The following is a 26,874-nucleotide window of genomic DNA, read 5'->3' as shown; positions in this document are numbered from 1 at the left end:
TTAAGACGAAGATGGTTTCCTTATAAACTAATTAATTTCAATCGATCTAATAATGTTTATATTATCGATGTAAAATTTTAATTTCAAAAATTTTTTGTGACCTAAATCCGAGAATCAAAATAAATAATATTCCTAGAAAAATTAGAACACTACACTATAGTATATTAAGCAATATTTTATCTGTAAAAAACGTGACACGTCCAGTAAATGCGTGACGTTTCGTAAACAACGCTAATAGGTGTGTTAGAGATGGAATCTTTAGTCACGTGCTGTTGCCCTTTTGTCAGCTACATTCTGAGGCCATTTGTGACCTGGCACATCCCTATTCAATTGAAAAATACACGATATCTCGATACATCGATATGACTAGGGACCATTGTGCGTGTCTCGAGTAACGCCGCATAAATCAATCGATTCCAATTTGTTAGGAAAAACCTTTTTTATTCTATATTGTAAATGTAGTCTTGGGTAAGATGTTAGAGTTTCTTTAGGTTTTATGTTAGCATCTATTGTTTTAGCCCGGAAACCAGAATTGGCGCAGGGGCACAAGTGTGCTACAGGAAACGTTACAGGTCGTGGGTTCGATTTCTATTCGAACAAAAACTCAAATGAAAATATAAAATATGAAATATTTTCTATTTTCATTTTCTCGCTCTGGTAACGTAGCAAAACGTTGCGTTAGTTCCTACACTCAAGGCACAGTGCCTCCAGAATTCGAAGGAAAATGAGTAACAGAAATGTCGTAATGGGAACGGAGTATCCTAACACTATGGACACTATCTATGTGCGGGATACAGAATAAAAGTAAAATTATTTGAAAAAAAAAATAGTTTTACACATTTGTAAAGATAAAGAACCATGCTTTGCAGACGAGGAAGAGATATAAATTTTAGTGTCAAGACACTCCGTAATATATCTACTAATGAAAAATGTTGTAAAATGAGAAAAAATCTATTTTACAAATAAATATTTGTTTTTCTATTTTAAAACTATTTTTTTATGCAAGGAATGGAGGCAATAGGTTCCTCAAGCAGAAATTAGGGAACCTTTACATTTCTTTCCCTCCTGCTTCCTATATACACATATGTGCAGGATACATCATGGAGCTAAAAAGAAACTAAAATCTAAAAATTAGCATTTATAACATACCCAAACACAAACATTAAGACAGTAATATTTCTTTCCAAATTCTTAAAAATCTATATTGAAAAGAAGAAATTGCTCACAAATCCGAGTCGAAATCACAGTTTATCTGATGAGCCTGTGATAACGTCCCATGGAACATTTTAATGATAGCTAGCGTACCTTTGGCATTTCGATTCGTCTCGAATTGACTTAAAGTATAACGACCGGTTGGCTTATTGGATTCTTCTTTGGAGGAATATCAAAAGATTTAATTAAATATTTCATTTGGATATATTTTTTAGACCTTTGAGTGCAGTGGTGGTAATGTTTGAAGAATAGTGATTTAAAAAACCATATTTTATTTAACCATTTTATTTACTGGAAGGACTGTTGTATTTACATTTCTTTTAAAATAAATAACAGAGGTCTTAGTAGCGCCGCGAGACGTCTGACCGTGGACGAAACGGTTGAGAGTTTGATTCCCACTAGGAATAATTGTTTTTATTTCCTTTCTTTGATAACAAGAGAAAGTGTAGCGTTAAACGTCTCGAAAATTAATCGAAAAGTGAGGAAAGATCGAAAAAATTACATTACTTTATGGAACTACTGCACTACTGGAGAGTATCTCAAAATTAGATAAAAAATAAAGAACAAACTTTAACACTACTTTCTCCTAATGAAAACAGTGGCAATGCGTAAAAAGAGAAAAACCATTCAAACGCAATTAAAACGCAATTTTAAAATAACTTAGGGAAAAACGATTGCCACATGAGCTACACACATACGGAGCATAAGCGAAATTAAATTCCCCAAAGGCTTTTTGGAACATACAACGACGTAAGTGTAACGGAACGTCCCAAAAACATTTTCACAAGGAAACAAGCGGCCATGACAAATCACGCAGGTCACCCCCCGGCACAGCCCTGGGAATTAATTCAGTCCATTAAAACACGCTCTTCCTGCTTCTGTGCTCATATATTTTGATGGTAAATAACTGTGTCGGTGATGTGGTGGAGTTGATAGAAATTTGGTTGAGTACATGATCATAGCTTCGAAATTTAGTTAGAGGATGAATATTTATAATTTAGTTGTTTAGTCGGTTGTGGGTTCGATACCCGCTCGGGGGAGTAAAATGTTTTAATTTTTTTTCGCTCTCGTATCGAGGCAAAGCGAGAACGCAAATTGAGAATAGAATTATCTTAATAGGAACGGAGTGTGTTAACACTAGTCACTACTCTGTACTATGTGTGGAATAAGTAAAACGGTGTGCTTTATCTCGCATATGTACCTGGGTAGGCAGAAGATAACTAGTATTAATACACTCACCAAACGACATCAAACCCACGGCGGCCTCATAGCGTACTAAAAATAAAAAGATAAAAACTACTATTTAAAAAAAACATATTTTTTCCCCCTATTCTCCAACCCTCGGGCCTCGTTTAATTGGCAATAACGTCAATCATTTAGACAAAATCATAAATTCAAACGACTCCACTACGGATTGGTCCAATAGAAAATTCTCGAAGGCTCTCGAAATGCGTTCAAATTTCTCAGTTCCGATAATGAGGTACTTGACGGACCGAAGATAAAGTAGATTAAGGGCCAAAATTAAGGAGGTAACCTTAGAATTTAAAACGCTCCACCTTTTCCAATTCCATAATTATTTGTTAGCTAAAGAATTATGAAAAAGTGAAGGAATATTTCTATTTTTAGAGGAAAAGTAATCGTGACATAAACGATAATATTTTATCAAGAATTAAATAATTTGTTATATTAGGAACGCGGTTGAAAACAAACAAAATTAATTTGGAAGTCAGTAGCTCTGCGTCTATTATAAACGCGACAGTTGTAGTTTCGATTTTCTCTCCAGGGAATGGTAATACTTCGATAAGAAGACAAAACGCGGCGTTGTGTTCCGCCACTCAGAACGCAATATCTCGAATATTTAGTGGTGCCTAGAGTACCGAGTGTCATACCCCAAGATTTGCTCTGCTTCCTTTCCTCCTTTTCTAATGATAATCTTAATAATTATGATTTTCTATCTAATCCACAGTGGCCCAACAGTGGAATGGTGGCAGACAGGTCTCAGCGCTGAAGCCTTACAAAGGTACAAGCGAGATGTGCGAGAAACAACCAAGTATATAGAAACAGCGATAGTCATCGACAGAGCTATGTTTGAGAGGAGGAACGGCAGCACGAGGTCGGAAGTCGTCCACGATGCCATACAAGTCGCCAATATTGCTGATCTGGTAAGGAAAATCCCAAGAAGATTTTGATCATGTTTTTATTATTACTTATTGCTACTATATTTATATGATACTTTGTACATAAATAAAATAAAGTGTGTTATTAGACAAACAAAATATTATAGTATAGGTATATATTGAGACGCAACTATAAGAATTGCAATTGAACTGCATCTTTTAAAGCATCTCGCAGTATTTTTCAGACAACTCAAAGGAGAGCTTCCTTATTTAGATAGAACTTGTTACTTTAATGTTACAGTGTAGGTAACGTCTCCATCATTATATCAGCTTTACATAATAATGATATTTTGTTTCTACATAATACTGTCGTTGTGCAATGGCACAGCGACTGGTTGTAAAAGGGACGGTTATGAGGTTCGATTCCCATTCGGAGTAATTTATAATTTTCATTCCCTTGCTGATCAAAATGATTAGGGTTACAAATCTCGCAATTTCGCTTTTCTTGTGGGTACCCAAATGCAGCGGTAACCTCTAAATTATCGAACGACACGTGGAAAACGGAGTGTCTTATCACCTTCTCTCTGGCTTCCCCCATTTTCAGATCCATTACGATCTCAGTAAAAGGCGAAAACACTTGAACTATAACAATATTTCTGATGTACATAAACGCTAAGTTTCAACCAATCCCCAAACCCCTTTTAACAAACACGCAATCTCATACAAAGAGACCCCATCGCCGCCCCTCGTATTGCACAAGTGCCTTTATGCTTCTACCTCCAACATTTACTTTAGACGAATAGAGATTCGTCTATGCATAGATGATTTAGTACAAACGTCTATATTTCTTAGCTAACTATACTAATTTTGTTCTTGGATTTTTCTTTGTAAATATAAAACAATGTTAAGCTGATTAATGGTTTATTTATTATGCAATCATTTAGTTTTTAACTAATACAGGAGAATAATCATTCATCTCAAAATTTAGCAGACATAAATATAAAGGGTGTCACAAAACTAACCCATGATTCGATTTTGTTACCACTTTTACAGTAAATTATTGTAAACTTTAAAAAAATAATAATTACACAGTAAAAATAGAATATTATACTAAAAACAACAAAACTTTGCCTATTTGAATATTTTAATTTTCATCAAAATTTTTGAGAATGTAGAGTTTATTTGCCCGTTCCGCTATTTAATAAAAAAATATTTAAGTCAATAAAAAAAATACAATCTTAACAATAATATTTAAGATTTTGTTTTCTATTTATGTATATGTAAATAAACAAGACAACTATTAACAATTTACATCGAAAAAACAAAATGAATATTTATCAAATATGAAACGTTGTATGTAGATCAAAAATACAGATATAATCTTCAAACGATTACATCTCCAGTCTCCAGGAACATGAATAATTGATCAAAAATGAGAAATGCAGGATTTTAAAGAGATCCGCATTTGCTATTCCAAGGAACAAAAATTTTCATCTAAAGACCGAGCACGATGCGGGCTTCGCCAACTTAGCCCTTCTTTATACTAACGAGTTCTCTTAGCAGAGAGTTACATATATACCACGCTAGTATATTAGCAGTACATTATCGGGGTTGAAATTTGAAATGCTTCTAAGGACTTACCGTTACAAGTTTATAAGTTTAATATGGAGCTTACACGTGTTCGGTAATGTTGCTGGGAACTGACAAGTAGTACTAATTGATAGTTTTATAACATACAAAATTATGCATGTGAATTTTACAGGTGTCAAATGGAAATATCTAATAGTTTTTTTATTTTTTACATTAAATATCCCTATAAATATAATTTTACAATAATTAGGTAGTACAAAAAAACACGAAGTTTTGTCTCGAGTACTGTATTCATCTCAAATAAATACTCGTATATTAGTTTAGATAAGTAAAGATTTTGAAAAATTTATAAAAATATCTCGTTTTATAAATGTTTTTAATTGATCAATGAAATTCTTAACCAAACCCTTATGCCTATTTAATAATGATTTGAGACTAGTTCATTTGTTTAATATCAATTTACATTAATTTCATATATTTTTTTCTACAGTACTTTCGAACACTTAACACCCGAGTGTCTGTGGTCTACATCGAGTCATGGCAGAGCGCTGACCAAGCTGATATAGAAAGGAAACAAGACATTACTCGTGCCATACAGAAATTCAGCGATTATAGCGCCAGGAAACTATTTAAGATTGAAAAGGACACCACGCAACTGCTAACGTAAGTAATGTTTCCAAAATATAGATATTAATAAAATGTCATTAAAATTGGCACAGCACAAAATTATTTATAAGTATGTATGGTAAACCTGTAAGAGGAATAAATTCTGTACATTACATATGAAACAATATTACAATAATTATAGCTATTTAAGGCCAATTGAGAGTAGGCAGGAAAGCAAACGTGTGACTGTAAACGCAACTGGTTGTGGGTTCCATACCCAATCCAGGAAATGAAATAGTTATTTGAGTACGCAATGCCTCCAGAATTTGGCGGAAAATGGAGAACGGAGTGTCTAAATACAAGATTCTCTCTGCCTACTCTGCTGTGTGTGGGATACAGCGTGAAGATGATTTAATTTAATTTTTAATTTATATTTTAAAATAAATTATATTATAATATTTTTTTTAAAAAAATCTACTAAAATATTAATTTCCACTAAACATAAGTATCCTCGAACTGTCCCCAAATAAGCCAAGACGCAAAGCACATCGTAAAGCAAACAATTTCAACTAAATTACACAGTATCAAGCAATCTCAGCGACATTTAACTGAGTATCAGTCGAATAAGCAGATTTAGGGCAAAACGTGATATCTTAAGCTTTCCATAGAAATGCTAACGAGAATAATTAAAATAAGAGCGGTAAGCTCTGTCGCTTTGCACTTTGGAGGCTTTCGTGGATTTTGTCAGATACTGTGCTTGAAATGGATGGATCTTGTATCGTTTGGATTTTTCATGGGTTCAAATCTAAGACAATGTTAATAAATATATGAATATTTATTGTTCAAGTTGTCAGGTAATATCAAATACTAGTATCGTCAGTTCATTTCTAGCATATAGCCTTTCTCGATACTAGACTATTCAACACAGTAAGAATTTCATAATTCGAACCAATAGTTCCTGAGATTTACATATTCAAACAAAAAAAATCTTCATTTTTATAATATTATGGCATAGATACTTACAACCATACATTTCCTATATACTTATATCGTAAATATACTCAAATTCTTTGTTACAAAATTATATAAATTCCGTTGAAATAGGATTTCGAACAACGCTTTTTTTCACTTCATGTTTTATTAATGTCTCCACTTTTCACTGTATTTTCAAACATTTTAACGTGTAATTCTAAAATGGACTTTAAAGCGTTCTAATAAGGTTCATATTAAAACAGACAGAAAACTGCTAATTTTCCAAAACCAATAGATACGTGATAACAAGCGGATGTTCCATCATAATTTGCCTGTCAATGTCTTAGATCGACGATCAAACGATGAAAATTCATTAGAAATTTATTTTTAAAATTATTTTTTTTTAAATAATAATATTTTGTATATAACAGGAAGAAAGAACATAGTGTCAAAACACTCAATAATGCTTATTAAGATTTGTTGTCACAATTGCCATCACGTACCGTGAATGATACTCAAATCTGACAAAAAAAAACAATAAGAAGTTACCTTCGTAACGTCTTATTGTTTTTTTTAACAAAATCCAAAAGAGGGAAAATAGCCGAGTATGTAAAATGAAACTTAGATTTAAGACATTCCATTCCTCACTTTCCCCCCAATTTTCAAGACATTGTGCGTTGACTACCGGTCCGCAGCGCCGCGATTTATTTTGTTACCATAGCGAAAAAATGATAATCCTATCCCCTGGGTGGGAATCGAACCAACACCAGCCATCATTTACAATAATAAGACCATGTGCTAATGAGCCAGATTAGCCTTAAATTTAAGTAAGACCACTTTAACTGCCTGATTCGAATATTGTATTGATTTACATACTAAGTAAGTTTAAAAGTTACTTTAACTACTATAGTAATATCAAAAGTAAACTATTCGTTAGCAACAAACGAAGTTTGTAAGGTGCAAACAAATAGTATCGCATATTTTATTTACCATTGTTCTGAATCAACAAAACTCTTACGAGTAAGTACTGTTCGCAAAAAAAATCTTTAAGAAGTATCGAATTTATATTCGACATATTTACTAAGATTTTTTATTTAAAATAAGAATATACATTCGACGATTGATAATTCAATTATTATTATGATATTTTTTATTTACTGGCTTAGGTAACCCTGACATCTACTTCCGCCATTCAACGCGAATGTGTCGAAAGCTAGGCGATAACAGTGTCTCAGCACTAGGGCCTTCACCTAACCTATTTTACGGAAGAAGCGTCGATCTGCTTTAAGAAATAATATAAAATTTATACACTTAAAAACAAGAATCCAAATAGCAATAATTAAAAGAAAACGAAATATTTCTTATATTTTATTTGCTGACTGTACAATTATAAAGTTGCCGACTATTCTATATCACTTACAGCGTTTAAGTGTCGCTTAGTCGCTCGTTAGTTTCTTTGATGTGCAATCGTTTCTCTGTTGCAGACTCGTAAAAGTTGTTCTGTTAAATATAAACAAGATATATAATTAAAAAAATATATGTACATCTTTATAATATTATAATTGTCCAATAAATGAAAATAAATAATAAAAAAAAATAAAAATATTTTAGAGTAAATGCGACAGTTGTGAGTTGAATCCCCACGACAAAGCGCGGCGTTGACTTTCGCCATTCAAAGCGTAAAGTCTCAAAAATTGGACGAGAAATAAGGAATGTCGGATTTTAACATTATGTTTTCTACATTAAAATTATTTTTATATCCACAATATGCTAGACAAAGCGCAGCGTTAAATTCCGCCAATCAACACACTGTGTCTCGAAAATTGAGCGAAAATGTACCTCATTTTTCTAACACTCAATCAACTATCAACGTTTATAGTCCGACGTACAGCACGTCTTTATTTTGTATACATATTATTTCAATCGAATAAATAATATGATATAAAAATAAAACGAAAATTCGTTATTTTCACTAACTTCGTTACCTGCGCTATGTGTAGTAGATCTCTTGAAATTTTCTTTTGTAATATTTTGTATAATTACACCAATATATATTCAATGAATAATGATTTGGATGGGACTTGAGCCAAATAAAACGAAGTACTAAAGTTTAAAGTTCGATCGTTATTCGGTAATTGAGGAGATTTTGAGGGCCTCGAAGAGTCCGTGGAAAGGTCCTAAAATACAATGAATATATCATTGTATTTTAGGTAATAATTGAAATAGAATTATAAATACAACCATAGATGTAGGTTGATTTTGGTTATTTTCCTTTTTCTTAACTTCACGTTGATTTCTCCATATGATAGGGTAGGCAGAGTAAAGGTTCCTCCCATTTTCCGCCCAATATTCGATATATTAAAAAATGAGTAGAAACTCAACGCCGGGCTTAGTCTTGTTTTTTTTACCAATGGAAATCAAAACCACAATCGTTACATTTACAGTCAGTGTGTGGCGAAACTCAACGCCGTTAAAAGCTAGAATTACATATTTGTAGGCAATATTCTTTACAAATGTATGTAAAAAATAACAAGTTCTTTTGATGTTACTATAAAAAATATATATATAAAAAGTTGCCATAAAACATTCATAATGAAATTACTCCACATACATACGAGTATATTGTAGAGGTATGTAAGTCAGCCTCGAGAATACTTCGTCAAGCTTATATCTATTTTTTGTTCCATTGTGCCGCGTAACCCAAATATGTCAGTTTTGCTTTGAGACAGCTCTAGGTTAGGGTTAAGTACCTATAAAATGTACCTACCTATGAAATATTAAACCTAGAATAGGATGTGCCTGTACCCTAAAAAAGGTAAGTTAGGCCATCGTAGCGCAGTGGTTTAGAGTGTTAACGCGAGGACGTAAATTCGATCCCGCCCCGAGGAAAATGATGATATTTAGATTATTATAATATTTCGTTTTTTTAAGACAATCGACAATTTGTCATTTAACACTCAGTTTTTTTTTATTTTTTTTAATAGAGAATGGAATATTATTTTCTTTTTGTTAATAATTAATTAGATAAATAATTTATTAGAAGACCCATCAAAATTATGCGCTTACAAAATACGCAAAATGTTTAAGTGACCTCAACAACTAAATAAAATATTATAATAAAGTGGGAGCCTTTCGGGAAAAGCATAGAGATGTAGTCTTAAGTAATGAGAACAAATATGAAGACAGTCGTAGCGCAGGTGTGCCTGTTGACGCGACAGAAAATGAAATACGTAATATTTTCATTTCCTCGCTCTGGTATAGAGGCAAAGCGCGGCGTTGAGTTCCACCACTCAACACGCAACTCCTCCAGAATTCGGAACCCTTATAGAAATATAAAAAAACTTGGCAGAAATTACATACAAAATATGTGTATTACAACCTTTAATCCAAGTACGTCAAGTTTTTTCATGGTAGGTAAGATATATTTGGTTGTTGACCTCAAAAGTAAATTGCTTTCTGTGGAAATAAATTGTAACGCTATTTCATTATATTTTAATATTGTACAAAGAAAAATTTCTCATATTTCTTTTCAATGTTATAATTAAGTGAAGCTCTATTGTGATGTAAGGTTATTATCGCGCAGTAGAACGGTGTCTGTCTAGTAATATATTTGATTTTCACACATTTTATATAAACTCTTTAACCGCATTAATCGTGTAAATTTTGTATTTTTATTGGAAATCAGATATTTTTAGCTTCATGCTGTATCCTGCACATAACGGAATAGCCAGAGGGAACCTGGAAACTTGCTGCTGAGGCACCATTCCTTAATTTTAAATTGAATGGCGTAAATCAACGCCCCGATTTGTCTTCTTACCAGAGCGAAAATATGAAAAAAGTGAATTACCCCAAGTGTGAATCGAACCCACAACTATGTGTAGACATAGTCACATGCTATGCTCCTATATATACCTTTGAATTATTATCTAAAAAAAACTAATAGGTATATATTCCATATCTAATTTTAACTTCCATTGCATTTGATATCAGCCTAAGAATAGCGTAAGCTAATTTCATTTTCATTTTCCAGCGGCCAAAATTTCCCTGGGGGAGAGTCGGGCATATCGGTACCGGACACGATGTGCACTCCGAAGTCGGTTGGCATATCCGTGGATACTAACGCTTACGAACCTCATCTCTTGGCTGGTACTATGGCGCATATGATCGGTCACAATATTGGTAAGATTTTTTTTATTATTCATTATAATATGCAAAAAGCATTGAAAAATTACGTTAAAAAAGTAACGTACTGTCTTAACATTAGGTTCCCTCTACCTACCCTGCTGTATGCGGGATCCAGCGTGAAGCTGATTTTTAATAACTTTAAAATTAAAATTTAATTAAATTAAAATTTGTATTATTTAATAGAGGATGAATATAGTATAGAACATTCTTTTCCATTTTCAATTACTATCCAATTTATAAAAAAAATATGATAATAAATTTGCAATATTTCTAATATTATCTTACTTGTAAGTATTCTAAACAACTGCTTAATACACAGGTTTTGGGGATATATTGGATTCATGTTTTCAAATTTGATTCATGATGCTCATTGATAGGCAAATGTTATTCCTCACATCTATTTTTACAAAGAGAAATTCAATTTCAATATATATTATGCATGTATGTATGTATTTGTATTACAAAATGCTAAATTTAATGTACATAAGTTCCAATATTATTCTAGGGTTATATTTAAACAATTTTATTTTTGAAGCTTGTATATGATATGAAATGTAGCACTTAGCAATATTTTTTTAAAAATAATATAGCTTTTCCTTTCCTGGTATATGAAAAATATAGTAGTCTTAAATATATACAAATCCATTTATTCTCTAGGCATGGGTCACGACGACGGTAGAGACAATTGCTTCTGTCGCGACTGGCACGGCTGCATCATGGCACAATCTATCGTCGGCTTAGAAAACATTCAACCCTACAAGTTCTCCGAATGCTCCAAAAACGACTACATCAATGAACTACGCATCGGCCAGGGGCTGTGCTTGCTCAATAAACCTAATGAGGTGAGACTAACTTGTATTATATTTCCAAGTAAGATACGCCTTTAATATGGGAGTGGTATGGCTTTGTAATGTTGTTGCACGGATGAAAGAACAATTATACTGGTAATATATTTGTTGTTAGAGGTCTTGACGCGGGTGCGACAGGTTATGGGTTCGACTTACACTCGAGGAATTGAAATATAGTTTTTTTTCGCTCTGTTTTTTTTTATTCGGGGCGAAGCGCGGCGTTAAGTTCCACCACTCAACATGCAACGATTCCAGAATTCAGCAGAAAGTGAGAACCAGAGTATTTTAACACTAGTTAAAAAAAAGTTTTATTGAACTGTAATATGTAAATTGAGATAATGATCTGGTACATATTCATACATGTACGTACATATCTGGGAAGTATGTTAAGTAGAGATGAAAGGTACATTTGAAATGGATGCGGAAAAGCGTATTGCTAGTGGTAACTAAATTAACAGTAACCTTAGCTGGTGAATTGTTAGACAAGAACTGTTGAAATTGCATTTGATTTTAACAAATTTCTCTATCTACCCCAATTTTATATTTATATGATATTTTTTTTTATGATATAGATAGCATAGAAGTCATTACAAATATTACATTTAAACCAAATCCAACTTCAAATTATATAAAATATTTTCACACTGCAGTCTTAATAAACGAAAAAATATTTCAAACACACCATACAAAATAATATTCGAAGAAATAATATTTTTGCTAAAAATGCACAGGTATGCTGTAAGAAATTCCAAGCAAACAGTCCAGACCCAACAACAGGCGCCGCTAGAAGGCGATGCAAAATGTCCGTATTGAGAATTCTTGGCACTTGTAAAATTCCTAACGAAGTAAACTATGCGACGGGGCACCGTTTAAATGAAGCTTAGGTTTATTACAGCTCATGAGTTAGTCGGTGTTCGAGAACTCTTCGAGCTCTTTGAGAATATTTTGCTAGTTCCTAATACATTTTTGAATCAATTAAAGTTTGTAGCTTAAACAGAATTTTGGTTCGCAACTTTTACCTTTGGAGGTTTTTTGTGCAAAATACAATTTTAGAATAGTTCGTTCATTATAATTTTGATAGCTACAGTTTAGGTGGAATATGATGCCATGATTATGTAGATGGAACATGTTTAATGTTCAAGATGTCTCGCATTTTTTCTCAGTTGTTTTCGAAAAGTCGAGAATGAAAAGACTTGCCTCTGGGCTATTTATGTATAAAAATACTATTTTAATTGTATTATAAAATCATTTGCAAAAATATTAATTATAACAAAATTTTCTCTGTCTTTACATACCTAAAACATTTTAATATATTTAAAACAAACTGTTCACATCTCTTTTATTAATACTATATATATAAAATATTATTCATAATACTTTATTTAATACATTTTTAAATAAAAAAATTCTTATTACATCGATTCTCCAAACATCACACTTACCCCTTGTCCCTCCAATGAAGTTCGCGTTTATAATTGAACAAGTAAAAGTTCCCCGACACCTCTCACCACAAACCCAACTTCCAACAACTTTTCAACAGCGTCATTGCTACCGGCCATTATCGCGGCCATTCGGATGCTAAATAGATTTCTAGGTACGAAATTAAGTGTGCAATTACGTTTTCACTTTTCATTAACTTTCTCTGACACCGGAATTGAAATTATTACACCTTCTCTCTATTCTCCTGAAACTCTACCAAAAAATGTTTTTTTTTTTTTCTTCCACTGGTCTATTTTGTCAAGCTTCTATTCTACCTTACAATATTTAGAGCATCTATGTCTAATAATCATTAATTTATTCCTTTTAAACATAAAACGATAATTTCCAAGTCCCTACTACAATTCAGCTAACACCTATAAAACGACGATTCAAACACGACTCCCGTCATTCGGATGCAAAACAGATATCTAGGTCGAAAATTAACGGTGGCATTGTTTGTCTTGCCCACTCCTTTAATAAAAGTTATGGTAATATCGGCCTCCCTCGGAATTATCTCATCGTTTGCGAATATATAATACGAGTAGGGACCGTAGACCGTTCATATTGGAATAAATTTACATAGCCGCTACGCCGCTACGGTGCTACGAGGCTACGACGCTACGCGGCTACGGGGCTATCGATTTGCGTTACATATTTATCGGTTAGGGACGTTTTTTATGTTTTTTGTATTCGGTTGTAAAATTTTTTTTAAAAACTTAAAAGCTTTGCCTTTGGTTGGTTTTATCTTATTTTTGCTTATATTTTTGTTTTATAATTTATTGAGACTTTTTTAACAACAGAATTAGAATTTTTTTAATATACATATAATACAGCTTGTTTTCTAACAATTGAAATTATAATATGTTAAACAATACCAACATAATATTTTACTGAAAGATATTAAAAAAAATATCTACAACAATGAGCTTACTTGAAAATATTCACGTCAGACAGACATTTAAATTCTTAAATATATAATCTACATATAATTGTACTCGCGCTTTGAATACGCCTGTATAATTTGTGCATACATTTTCAAGGTCCCGAAACCTCTTACGCCAGCCATATTCAATGGAATTAAGTTAATTACCAAGCAAAAGCGGGAACTGTGAAGAATGGAAGTTAAATTACGATGTTTTATTCTTTAACTCGGCCCACTCTCGGTGACCTATATACCGACCGAGACTAAGCTTTTTACTGCTAGAGTTTAAGTCAAATATTATAAGAAGTTAATCTAAACGACCCCTTATGTCGGATTATAACAGGATTTTTATTAAGCGACGCTCATATTTATGAGTGGGCTTAATTAGAACATGAGAAAATTAATCTCAGATCGAAATCTACTTTTTATATAAATTGGGTTAGGTTAGTAGGTTTGGCGTTGGTAGAGGAAACTTGGGAACTTAGTGTTAAGATACTCCGTTCCCATTAAAACACTTCTGTTACCCACTTTCCACAAAATTCGCGCGTTGCCTGTTAAGCGGTGGCGTGTTCAACTCCGTGTATTGCCTGATTACCAGAGCGAAGAAATGAAATTTTTAAATATTTCATTACCCCGAGTCTGAATCGAACCCAAAACCGTTACGTTTACAGTCGTACGCTGCACCACGACGGCCTGAATCATACTATTATCGTCAACTGATTTCCGAAGAAACTTACTTTTTCAAATGAATAATCAAAAAGATTCAGGTTCATAACCAGCCCCATAAATCATTTTTTTTTTCTACTACAACATCTACCTTATATTATTACCATATTTTTATATAAAATAATTTAATTGTATTTTTTCATGGCAGTTGGTTGTACATCGTCAATGCGGCAACGGTCGCTTGGATGAGGGTGAAGAGTGCGACTGCGGCACCATATCGGAGTGCCAACACCTCAACCCGTGCTGTGATCCTTTCACTTGCAGACTGACCAAGGAGGCACAGTGCGCTGAGGGAGAGTGTTGTGAACGATGTCAGGTAAGCAAGTTATAGAGTAGATATATATTTTGGATTAGCTTCACGCTATATCCCGTATACAGCAGGGTAGGCAGAGAGAACCTAGTGATAAGACACTCCTTTCCCTATTTTTTGCCGAATTCTCGAGATATTTCACATTGATTAGGTAGAATTCAAAGCCGTCCTTAACCTTATTATCAAAACGAGAAAAAGGAAAATATTAAATAAATTTTCAATTTTTCATTCTCCCGAGTAAGAATCAAACCCACAACCATTTACAGCTTGTGCCACTGCACCACGACGCCTCTAGAAATAAATGTAATGTTTTAAAGTCAAATAGAATAATCAAGCCTCGGTAGTACACCATATTTTTAATTATAACACATATCCAGCTCTTATCATAAATGGATGAAAATAAAATGTTATTTAATAAAGTAATTAAAAAAAAAACTGAAATAGCAAATTTTCTGAATTAACACATAAAATACATAAATATGAATACTCACCATTCCTTCCAGCTAAAGCCCCGAGGAGTAACATGTCGTGAAGCGACGAACGAGTGCGATCTCGAAGAATCCTGCACTGGTTTGTCCGGTTCCTGCCCCACCGACGCGTATAAGAAGAACGGTGAAGCATGCGAGACCAGCAAGGGGTACTGCTTCGCCGGACAGTGCCCTACGTTGTCTGCGCAGTGCGAAAAGATATGGGGCACAGGGTCTAATGGGGCAGATAGGGAATGCTTCGAACAATTCAACTCCAAGGGATCCGTCACGGGGCATTGTGGAAAAGACAATGGTGGAAATTATATGAAATGTGACTCTGAGTGAGTTGTCTGTAGTTTTAGTATGTTTTTTTAGATTCAGAACACCTATCTATCTTAATAAATAATACTATATATGTTTTTTTTTTATATTTTCGGAAATATTTTTATAAGTAGCATGCATATTCGGGGCATATCAGACAGTTATATATTAATTATACAATTTGAATGAAAAAAATGGTTCTTTTTTGGATACCATACCGTAAAACACGGAACTCCTATAGTTCTGCCAAGTCTATCTGGCAGCGGTTTTAGCAAGACTTTCGGTTGTAAAAAGCTGTAATTTAGTATGGTTGGACGTCGTATAAATCATGCTTACACAGTTGTGACATGGTCTTCCGGGTTTTTACATCTATGTACGAATCAGTGACGTCTTTAGTTATTTTATGCTATTTTATATATCGCTCGGCAGCTTAAGCTTAAGTTTAAACTTAGTTTATACTTATGTAAAGGTTATAAGTTAAGTCTTAACTATTTGCTTGGGAAATCTCACAACGCACTACATTAGATTTTACGTTTACAAAATAAACAACAATTATAAAAAAATATTAAACACTTTTTGGCTAATTATCATTTTAGAAATAACATTAAGTTAACATTATTAAGTTATATTTTTTTATTAATAATAACAATATCTTTTCTGTTGTCCAGATCTAAGAAAATGAAAATATTAAATACCTACTTTTCTCAAGTGATAATCGAACCCACAACCTGTCGCGGCCGCAGTTGCTCACTTATGTTCCTATGCCACACGAGTCCACAATATATTATAATTATTATTCTAATATATAACTTTAATATGATAAATGCTTATAAGATTACATTAAACCCAGGAACGTGCGATGTGGTTCGCTACAATGTCAGTCAGGCAACAGATACCCGGTGGTGCCGGGCATGGACGAGTACTACACCAGGACGGTCATTACTATAAAGGGAAACGAATATGATTGCAAGTGAGTATTATTATAGTTTAGTCATTGTTTAAAAACTGTTCATTTTGGTAGAAGAATGTAAACAAGAGTTCCTTGGATCAAGTAACAAATACATCAAATCTATATATGTCAAAAAATATTATTGATTGACAGTTATTTAGTAATATATACAAAATATAACAAAAGTAGCATATGTTTTTATTTCAATATTTATAAAAATTGAAGCGAAGCGAAGCGTGAAGCTATAACAAAAAAAAACTTTCTCAAAGGTTTTTATTGTTGTTACAGAGCAACGACAGGACTACCAGAATATTCGGAGATCGGTCGATTGGGTCTGGTGATGGATGGGACGCCGTGCGGGGACAACCTCGTGTGCGTTAATCAAACCTGCACTTCGATCTTCCCTTACATCGACCACACTAAATGCCCCACGGATCACAATAATAATGAATGTTCTGCGAAAGGGGTAAGTTACTAGATTTTTTTAATATAAAACAGTTTTTAGCCATGTTGTAATTAAAATTTGGGCTAAATTACCAAGGATTAGAAAACCATACTTTTTTTTTAAAACAATCTGTATCCCCCATATGGCAGAGTAAAGATAAAGAACCTGAGAACCTAGTGTTAAAACACTCCGTTCCCACCCTTCCGTTCCACCCTTTGACCTTATAAAACGACTTTAACGTATGCATGTTTATATTTTTGTACGAAAAGTTGTTAAAGTGCTATAACTTTTTAGCGTACTTCTTTATAAGGCTACTAGGAAAACTTCTTAAGCGAGAACTCATATTATACTTAAAATATGGAAGTGAAAAATAAAATCGTTATCAGCTGTTTATTTTTAAGACATCTACCAGGCAAAGAGATCCTGAAGTAGATAATTTTTTTCTACCTAACTCTGTACTTTATCCGGATCCGGATTGGCGGACAAATAATTAATATAAATATAATTATGCCAGATCGTCATAGTGGAACAGTGTGTGTGTGTGTTTTTTTATTTTCTCGCAAACAAGAAAGGCAAAGAGCGGCATTTGAAGGAGAATGGGGAATGGAATGTCGTAACACTAGGTTCCTTCTGCTTACCTTACTACATTAGGGTTACAGGATAAATAAAAAAAAATACTTAACATGATTTTCGAGTGGTAATGTTTCTCACAACCGTTTCTCTTTAACTTACATAACATAAATTTATAACACCATCTTTTTTCACTTAGCCTAAAACGAAAAGAACAAGAAATAAGCTTCTAACGTCTTTAAAGTCGTAATATATAACGTCTATATAAACATAAACAGTAAGGTGTTGTATTAATAACTTATTCGTATAACGCGAAGTAATAACCCTTAAAGCAAGTGCAAATGGCGAAAGTTGACTGAAGTGCGGTTTGACTTTATAAATAACTACCTAGTTGATTATATTATATATCTTTATTGTTATATATAATTATATATTTAGTATTGTATAAAAGGTATGTTTACACTAGGCAAATTATTTTTATCCCACGGGTGGAAATCGAACCCAAAGTCGTCTCGTTAATAGACAGACGCTGTGCCGAAAAAATATGTAGGCGAGCCCATTGCAGGGTAGGTAGAGAGAACCTGGGTACCTAGTGTTAAGACGCTCTGTACCTGCTGAATTCTGGATGCATTGCATCGCGCTTTGCCTCGGTACCAGAGCGAGGAAATAAAAAAAAATAGTTAATATTTTATTATCCTCAAGTAGAAATCGAACCCACAATTTGTCGCGTTAACAGTCAATCGCTCATATCCCTGCGTCATACCTACCCTCCAGTTTTACTCAAACACCAGTTTATTTTTACCTATCCAATATAATATACCAACTAAGTAAGGTAAGTTCCAACAACGCCCAGAATCACGAAGTACGTCTTCCGTTAAAGCGTAGTTAGCGTAGCACTACTCGTAGCTGATTTAATTCAATATTATTTAATCGACCCGCCGCTCGCTCGGACCCTATTAATTATAACTTGCTCATAGTGAAATAGATTTTGTATAAAATTTTACCTTACATTTTACCTTACCTTTTACCTTTTATATTATACTATGGTGGAAGCTTACCCTATCTGAGTCTACAAGCGCTGTAATTAGTCTTAATTTAAAGTGTGCGGAGGTTGATTTAAATTTTTATTCACGAAACCTTTTTTTTAGTTTCTCGCTGTATCCCGCATATAGCAGGGTAGTTAGAGGGAACCTGGGAATTTAGTGTTAAGACACTCCGTTCCCTACATTGAGTGGAAAAAGAATGCAAAACCACCGCGTTTACAGTTACGCGCTTGTAGTGGCACAAGCGTGTAACTGTAAACTGCACGCCACTGCACGAGACGGCCTTCGTTAAAATTTTAAAATTAAAGAAATAACCAATGTGGTTCGCAATACGTCATATAAAAGTAATTTCAGTTTATATAAGCTTTTTATTATATAAAAAAAGTTTTGAATGACTGATTTTTACATAGCAATATGAAATCCAGCATTATAAAGCTCGGTAAGTGCTATACTAAATAAAATACAGTCTTTTTAATCAAAGTAGTAGAGTGATTTATCTCTACGTTAATTTTCAGTGCATGCAAAATGAAAAAAAAAGAAATAAAATAAGGATTTTCTATTAGTACCTACTTTCATTAAAATATAACATTATAAAGCAACGACAAACGGACAGATAATACGTCAAAAGTTTGCCCATTTGGCAACGGATCCGACTCTCATTGTCGGATAATCTTATATACGAACTTATACTTTTGTAATTAACACCTCGTTTTGAATTAAGCTCACAGCAAAGTTTGGGTCAAGCTTCTAACGTTTTTGGGCTGGTTAGTTATTTTATCCTACATGTAATGTCAGGTAGAAAAGAAAAAAAAATGTTTTCTTAGTTATTGCCTGTCGTGTTTTTTATAAATATTACTAGTGATCTAAACGCGGCTTCGCCAGCTTATATGCAATTTACATACTTATATAAATTATGGCCTATGTGTTTTTCTTATATATAAGCTGTTTTACTTTAAACTTTCATTTAAATTCGTTCAGTGGTATGCATGAAAGTGGAACAAACATAAAACAAAACTTTCACATTTATAATATTTTTTTTATTTAGCTTCATAAGTCCCTTATGTTTTATGAGGTAGCCAAAAATAAACAAGTGAAAAGATAAGTAATTTCTTTTCACTATGTGATCACTTGGAGAAATTGCATAGTAAGGAAATCAATTATATTTAAACCAAAAATGAATAATATTATTCTCGAGGCCCTCGTGGCGAACGGTAACGGTAACGATAACAGTAATGCGACGAATGGTGGAATGAATTAATGTTTGATTATTTAACTTCAATTCAAACCAAGACTGAGAAGGTCTTCTTGAAAAAAGCGCAATATTTCTGCTCGGTAAAACACTGGGAAAAAATATCACATGAGTAATATGTATGAACTACTTTATTATTAAGTTCTTGTTGTTTGTCACGCCGCTACGATAAATAAGAAATAAGTAAACAAAAAGATGACTTGCCTGTATCGTTTGCCCTGAAATATATTTAGCTTTTCTTCATATTAAGTCTGTATTTTGTTACGTTCTTCGTATTATGCAACTAAGTGACAAATCTCGTCATTCTCGAAAATACAGAGAAAACCAGGAGTTAAGACACTACTTTTTCTATTTTCCACCGAATTTTTCAGACATTGATTGTTCGTTTCTATGAATAATAACATTGTGGTTTAAAATATTTCTTTAATAACATCATCGCTGGGGAATGAGTTTCCGTTTCCACGATCTTGGAAGAAAACGCGCGACGTTGAGTTCTGGCACTTAACATGCAATATCTTATTATCCAGTGGAAAGTGAAGAACAGAGTGTCTTGACACCAGGTTCTCCCTTGCTACCCTGCTATATAGACTACAAACCGTAAAGTCGAACAAAAATATTAAAAAAACTAATACATAATACTTATAGAAATGTCAAACCAACATACACGTAAAACTAAATTCCACATTAAGAAGTATTGTACAAATCTACAGAATCGAAAAGCAAACTTAAAACATCAAAAGCAAATCTAAGTTAAATCGAATTGGATATAACCAAATGTTGCAAGAGTTACGAAATTTTGGGAGCAGATGCATTTACAAGCGACGAGATAGCGGAACGAGCTCTCGGGGCACTCTGTATACAAAATAGCATTCCTTAAACTCTGCTTTACTATGTTAAGTAGATCCAAGATTACCATTTTGACGATTCGTGTTCTCGTATGCCCAGATGTGCTCGATTGCACAGTACTGTAGTAGATTCGATTTCTTAGAGGAAAATGTATATTTTACAAGATTTAAATGATTAAGTTGAAACTTTCTAAACTTTGGACTTTTTAAAACATACATCTATGAAAAATACATCAAAATTATTTAATATTCACGTATTTCCAATACAAATTAAAAATTTGAATAAAAGTTTCAAAATTCAAACAGTCAAACGATCATTACAAATCCACACATCAATACGACAAACAAACAGAAGCAAAATAAAAATCGTAAAACTCTCATTAAAACCAGTCAAAATATATGTATGAAAATTATTTTTTAGGGTATTAAAATGTGCTTTGTACCGACTACAATATACACAGAAACATGTCCACAATAATTAAGCTCGAAAACTACGGGGAGCTGATTAAAACTTGCATCACCTCTGCACAAACATAACAGTGACAGATTGTATAGTAAAGGTATAGTCCACGTGTGATTCGTGATGCTTTGGATGAAGCTTCTGCTTTTTATATGAAGGAAAATCTTATAATATTACTACCCGACCTGGGGGATTTCGCCCGCTTGAACTACACGAATATTTATTAAATATGTTTATGAAATTATTTTCTATTTAGGGGTGAATTCTTAAAAACGTCTGCTTTTTTTCGAATTCAAATTGAATACTAATTACTAGCTAATAATCGCGATCTTTTACTTATCAAGCCCAATTCGCCCAACATGTGTTAAGTGACAAAACTCAACGCCGCACTTTATCTTGTTACCAGAGCAAGAAAATAAAAATAACTCATTTCCTCGAGTGGAAATCGAACGTATAATCATTGCGATTATATTCAGACGCTTTCCGCTGATGGCCCAGCGAAGGCCTCTAGTTTCTATTCTATATAAACAACAAATCTTTCACAATATCTATTTCCTCAAAATAGCAGCACATTTGCGGATACGCACAGTATAGCATAGCACAGTAGGTAGTTTCGAGGATTTCACAGCTTTTACATGCGAGATAGCACAGCAATGTAATGTCACCGCAAAGTAGATAACGCGTTTGTAAACAGAATACACTGGTTCTATAGCTTTACTAAACTCGTGGTTGGAGTGCGTGAAATTTATTGTTGCTGAAAAAGGCGGTCAGCGGTTCAACATCTGCCTGTAGACACGATGGTGGAGGGTTTGAATCCTGCGTTGGATATTGATTTTTTTTTTTCATTTTCTCTCTCTCTCTCTCTCTGGTCACAAGTCGTGAAAATGCGCGCAGTTAATTTCTTAAAACTAGATATCCTCTGCTTATTCGCGCACTGGAACTGACTGTAAACCATCAAGTGGTATGTTCACTTTCGATAGAATAAACAGTACTCTTTATCCTATGACATTTTGATAGTTGTTCTTAAAAAACTATCTTTATGCGGGATGGGCAGAGAAAACCTAGTCTTATACATTTTACCTTTTTATACATTATATCGTTTGAATTTATTAACATTGAAGTTTGAATAATAAAAGTCAACATCATGTTTGGTCTTAACAAACTGAAGAAACAATAACAAGAACAATGGGAATTGAACCCAAAACATTTTAGTATATAATCAGATTGTCCTGCTACGCCACAACAGTTCCAGAGTTATTTAATAAACAATATTATTCTAATATACACAAATGTATTCCGCCAGTCAATAATCCAAATAGTTATCTGTAATTGGCGTCTAACTTCGATTTAAGCAGTCCAAGTCTAATTTGTAATAGTTACAAATTCCAATTAAACTAACTCCACTTCTAAATTGTTTCTACTTTCTAGATATTGCTATAGATTGTGTAAAATTATACTTTTATGATCGGTGGACATATTTTGTTAGAAATATTTTTTTGTAAAACAACTGGATAAATAGTAAAAACTAGCTGTGCCTGCGACATCGTCTGCGTGGGAAAGTAAATTTACTTACGAACCGATTGAAATAACGAACACTAAATCGGTAAAGCCATTTCGAAGATTATCAAAAATTTTAAAATCTTACACTGGGTTCTATTACAATAATATGCCCTCAATAATATACTTTCCCGTATGTACTATATGTGCAGACAGGAATCAGTGATAATTTTATTATATGTATAGATTTTTTTTACTTTACTTAATTCTTAATTAGTTTCCTCTGCCTATATAGACAATTATATAATTAACGCGGTAATTGCGTAAATCTGAAACAAAAGTATAGTTAATATTACAAGAGACATGGGAACCTAATATTAAGACACTCCGTTCCCATTAAGACACTTCCGATTCCCACTTTTCGCCAAATTTGAGAGGCATTATATGTCGAGAACCCAACAATATTATATAACCTCGAGCGGAGATCGAACTCACAACCTGTCGAGCTTATAGTCGCACACCTCTGCACCGCGACTAGCCACAAATAAATAATTGGTAATTGATGATAATATAATCTCCTCATATAAATAATTGATAATATATGTATATATAATGAATTGGAGATATAAAGTCATATTCAAATAAATTCAACGTCATCCCTGATGAACAAACCTCGTTACGACTTGAAACCAGGACAGACTAACAATGAAATAAACAAACACCACAAAGACTAGTCGGGCAACTATGTATGATCAAATTGCTGCACTCTATTATATTCTACGTGAACTTTGATACTAGTTCAAAACTGAACTCAATATTCAAGTCATTTTATAACTAAAACTGCGATTTCTAAAGTTTGCTCACAACAATTTGTTCAATTTCTACTTTGTATATTTTTATTATAACTTGTATATATTCACATATTTACTTGTCACGCTTATTTTTCCATTGGACCACCAATTTTTGATATATTGTACGTAGAGTGGGGGAACGCCCGCCGCCACGCACGCCTTTGTCCTTGATACCAGAGCAAGGAAATGAAGAGCCGAGAGAGAGAGACTCCGGGGGTCTCCATGTTTTTTATGTGAACTTCCTCCAGTATCTTTGATACTGATACTGTTTTCGAAGGTCAACCGACGTTTCCCCCTACCTCTCTTTCCTCTCATTTTTTCTTTACATTTTTTTTGCTATTCTTTAACCAAAAAGTAAGAACTTACAATACAAATAAAGGAAAAATCCATCACGCTTCACGCTGTATCCCGCACACAGCAGTAAATGTAAATAATTTGTAATCCTGAGGGAATCGAACACAGAATTGTTGTTTACAGCCGACGCTGTGCCGGAGCAGTGACACGTTCGTCTGAACATGAAGAAGTTCCAAATTCAACAAAATATCAAAACAATAAACAAAACCGGTAAACACTTTAACCGCACAATAAACTTTAGTTCGAACGCAAGTATACTCACTCGTATGTAACTTGAAAAGATTTAAGTTTTTAACAAGTTAAATTGTCTTGTACCGGCAAGTCGGGAACAAAACGAATCATCTACTGTAGAGCGTGTCAGGTGTCGGAGTTTAACGCCGTTTGTGCCTTTATTCTACGGAATAAGCGATTTGCGAAGTTCATGCGTGCTTTTGACAATTCCGTTTTAACTACTAATAGATTTATAGAAAGTTAGCTGTTGCCTATTAATTTACTTGTATGTTATGTAGAGCACCCTGTCTCTATGTACAGGGGAGGATGTTGTTCAAAGATTTTCAATTACAACGACTTGGTATTTGACTGACTTTGGTTAATTGTTCATATGGTAAGATTTGATTACAATAATTATTGTTAATATTATTATGACATTTAAAATGGCATCTGCAGATTTGACAATTTATTTGACCGATTTTTTTTTCTTCGTTAAGCAGGATATACAGAGAGAAACCCTGTGTGAAAACATCCCATTCATCACTTTCCACTTAAATTTCAAGACATTGTGAATCGAGCGACAGTGCTCAACACCGCGCTTTATCTTGCTAACAGAGCGAGGAAATGAGAATAATTCACTCCTTAGTATGTTAACAGTCAGACGGCCGGCTTTTCTCTGCAGAACTTTAACTGCCTTTACTGCTGACTCTGGAACTAACTTAACGATTCAAAAGTGCTTATAATAGTCAAATAGCAGAAGGGATATTTTAATTTAGATTTTTCCGTTCTACCACTTAAACTATAGTAATTTCAAAAATTTCTCCCATACGAATACACTATGACAGCGGAGTGCGTGGAGACAGCGCTACGCAATATCACACGTACAGCTTACTATGTGATTAAAGCCGGCATCAAGTTTTAATTAGTTTCACATGATAAAGTTGGGCGTTGTTATTGTAATTTGTTTGTTTCATATATTGTCTGATTGCTGTGTCAATTTACATATTTAGGAAACTATACGGTTGTATAATGAAGATAGGGCTATAAGGCTATTGTAGCCCAAGGGCACATGAGCGACGCGACGGTTGTAGATTCGATTTCCACTTAAAGCTTCATTCTGTAACTAGAACCAGGAATTGAGGACATTTCATTTCATCAAATGGGCTTTATTCTACAACCCCTATTACTCTACACATTGAGCGGGAAGTAGAGAACGAAGTGTCTTAACCCTAAATTCAATCTACTATGACAACTCTTACGAAATATATAATGATAAAGAAACATTATTAAACAAATTAAATCTTACTTACTATGGAGCATGCACACATATTATGAATTAAAGGCTCGAGTTTCTCTTAGTTTGTTTATTTCGAGCTTATCTCAGAAACTACTGAACAGATTGAATTGGCATACGATTGTCACTATTGGAAGGAGGATTATCAAGGAAAGATATATGTATGTATATGAATTAATTTAAACAGATTTAGTATAATTATTGTACTTTATCTAAGAAAACTAAAATATTAATTGAGAGAAAAACATGTTTAAATTATAATATAATTACATTTCATAATTCTATATACAACGTCTTTAAATGGCGGAAACTAAAAAACTGATGCTATGCTTTAACCTATACAAAACACAATAGGCAAAGAGAACCAAGTGATAAAACATTTCGTTCTCTGCTTTCCAAAATACCAAAATATCCAACCAATGGGAATGATAACGTAAACATCAGCATCACCGCATCGCCAACTGCTTCTGTATTTGTTTAAACAGTACTGACAATCATCCCCCCTAGCCGGTGGTGCCTTCACGCTCGGACGCGTCTTCACATACAACCAGACTTCTGTGCATACTGTACATACGTTGTATTGCGTTCCGATCACGTTTGTCCAGTGTACACTCGTTGACAATCAGATGACTATGGAACAACGCCTCGCATGGTTTGACCGGCGAACTGTGTTTTGATAACGTTTTGTAAGGAGGAGATAAAACTCTTGGTTTGTCGACGATTGGTTGGATTGGATGGTTGGACGATTGGATGGTTTTACGACGCTAAGAGTTGAACGAAAAAAAATGGCTCGGTTTCTGAAGACTTAACTTAGCTTCTCGCTGTATCCCTAACGGGGTAGTCCCTATGTTTTTATGTGAATTTCTTATCTTATCCCAGTATTTTTGATACTTGTACTGTTTGTGTCGAAGATCAACCGACGTCTCCCCCTACCTCTCTTACTTCTCACTTTTCTTTATATTTTAAGTAAGAACTCACAATACAAATAAAGGAAAAATCCATCAGCTTCACACCATATCCCGCACACAGCAGGGTACGCAGAGGTACTAGTGTAACAATTCTGGAGACATTGTGTGTTGAGTGGCTGAACTCAACGCCGAGCTTTGCCTCGGCACCAGAGCGAAGAAATGGAAATATAAATTTAAATAAATATTCCATCTCCTCGAGTGAGGATCGAACCCAGAACCAGTCAATTTTATAGTCACACTTTGTAGCTTTTATGAACTTTTATGTAGTCCCAAAAGCAATCAATTTTTCAATTGGCAACTAACTCTACCCAACTAGTTTCACTAACCATGTATAAGTGAAGTTTTGTATGAAAATGATTCAAAATCCCTCTCGCGGTTTGTGGA

General features: G+C 33.7%; 1 protein-coding gene across 14 annotated transcripts in view; it reads left to right on the top strand.

Annotated features, from left to right (window-relative positions):
* The window catches only part of mmd (disintegrin and metalloproteinase domain-containing protein mind-meld), a 370,022-nt gene that overhangs the window by 330,772 nt on the left and 12,376 nt on the right, over positions 1-26,874 (top strand). For all 14 annotated transcript variants that reach the window (XM_085204490.1, XM_085204489.1, XM_085204483.1 and 11 more), the window contains 8 exons: positions 3,179-3,374; positions 5,410-5,582; positions 10,528-10,676; positions 11,340-11,524; positions 14,806-14,973; positions 15,471-15,775; positions 16,606-16,725; positions 16,993-17,170. In XM_085204490.1, the coding sequence (XP_085060616.1) occupies positions 3,179-3,374; positions 5,410-5,582; positions 10,528-10,676; positions 11,340-11,524; positions 14,806-14,973; positions 15,471-15,775; positions 16,606-16,725; positions 16,993-17,170 (1,474 nt within the window). The remainder of the gene's footprint in view (positions 1-3,178; positions 3,375-5,409; positions 5,583-10,527; positions 10,677-11,339; positions 11,525-14,805; positions 14,974-15,470; positions 15,776-16,605; positions 16,726-16,992; positions 17,171-26,874) is intronic.

This window comes from Heliconius melpomene, chromosome 20 (genome assembly GCF_056956725.1).
Source record: "Heliconius melpomene rosina isolate 202511_hmr_F chromosome 20, ASM5695672v1, whole genome shotgun sequence".
NCBI classification, from domain to species: Eukaryota; Metazoa; Arthropoda; class Insecta; order Lepidoptera; family Nymphalidae; genus Heliconius; species Heliconius melpomene.
Note: the sequence above shows the minus strand (reverse complement) of the source record. Positions and strands in the feature narration are given on the sequence as shown.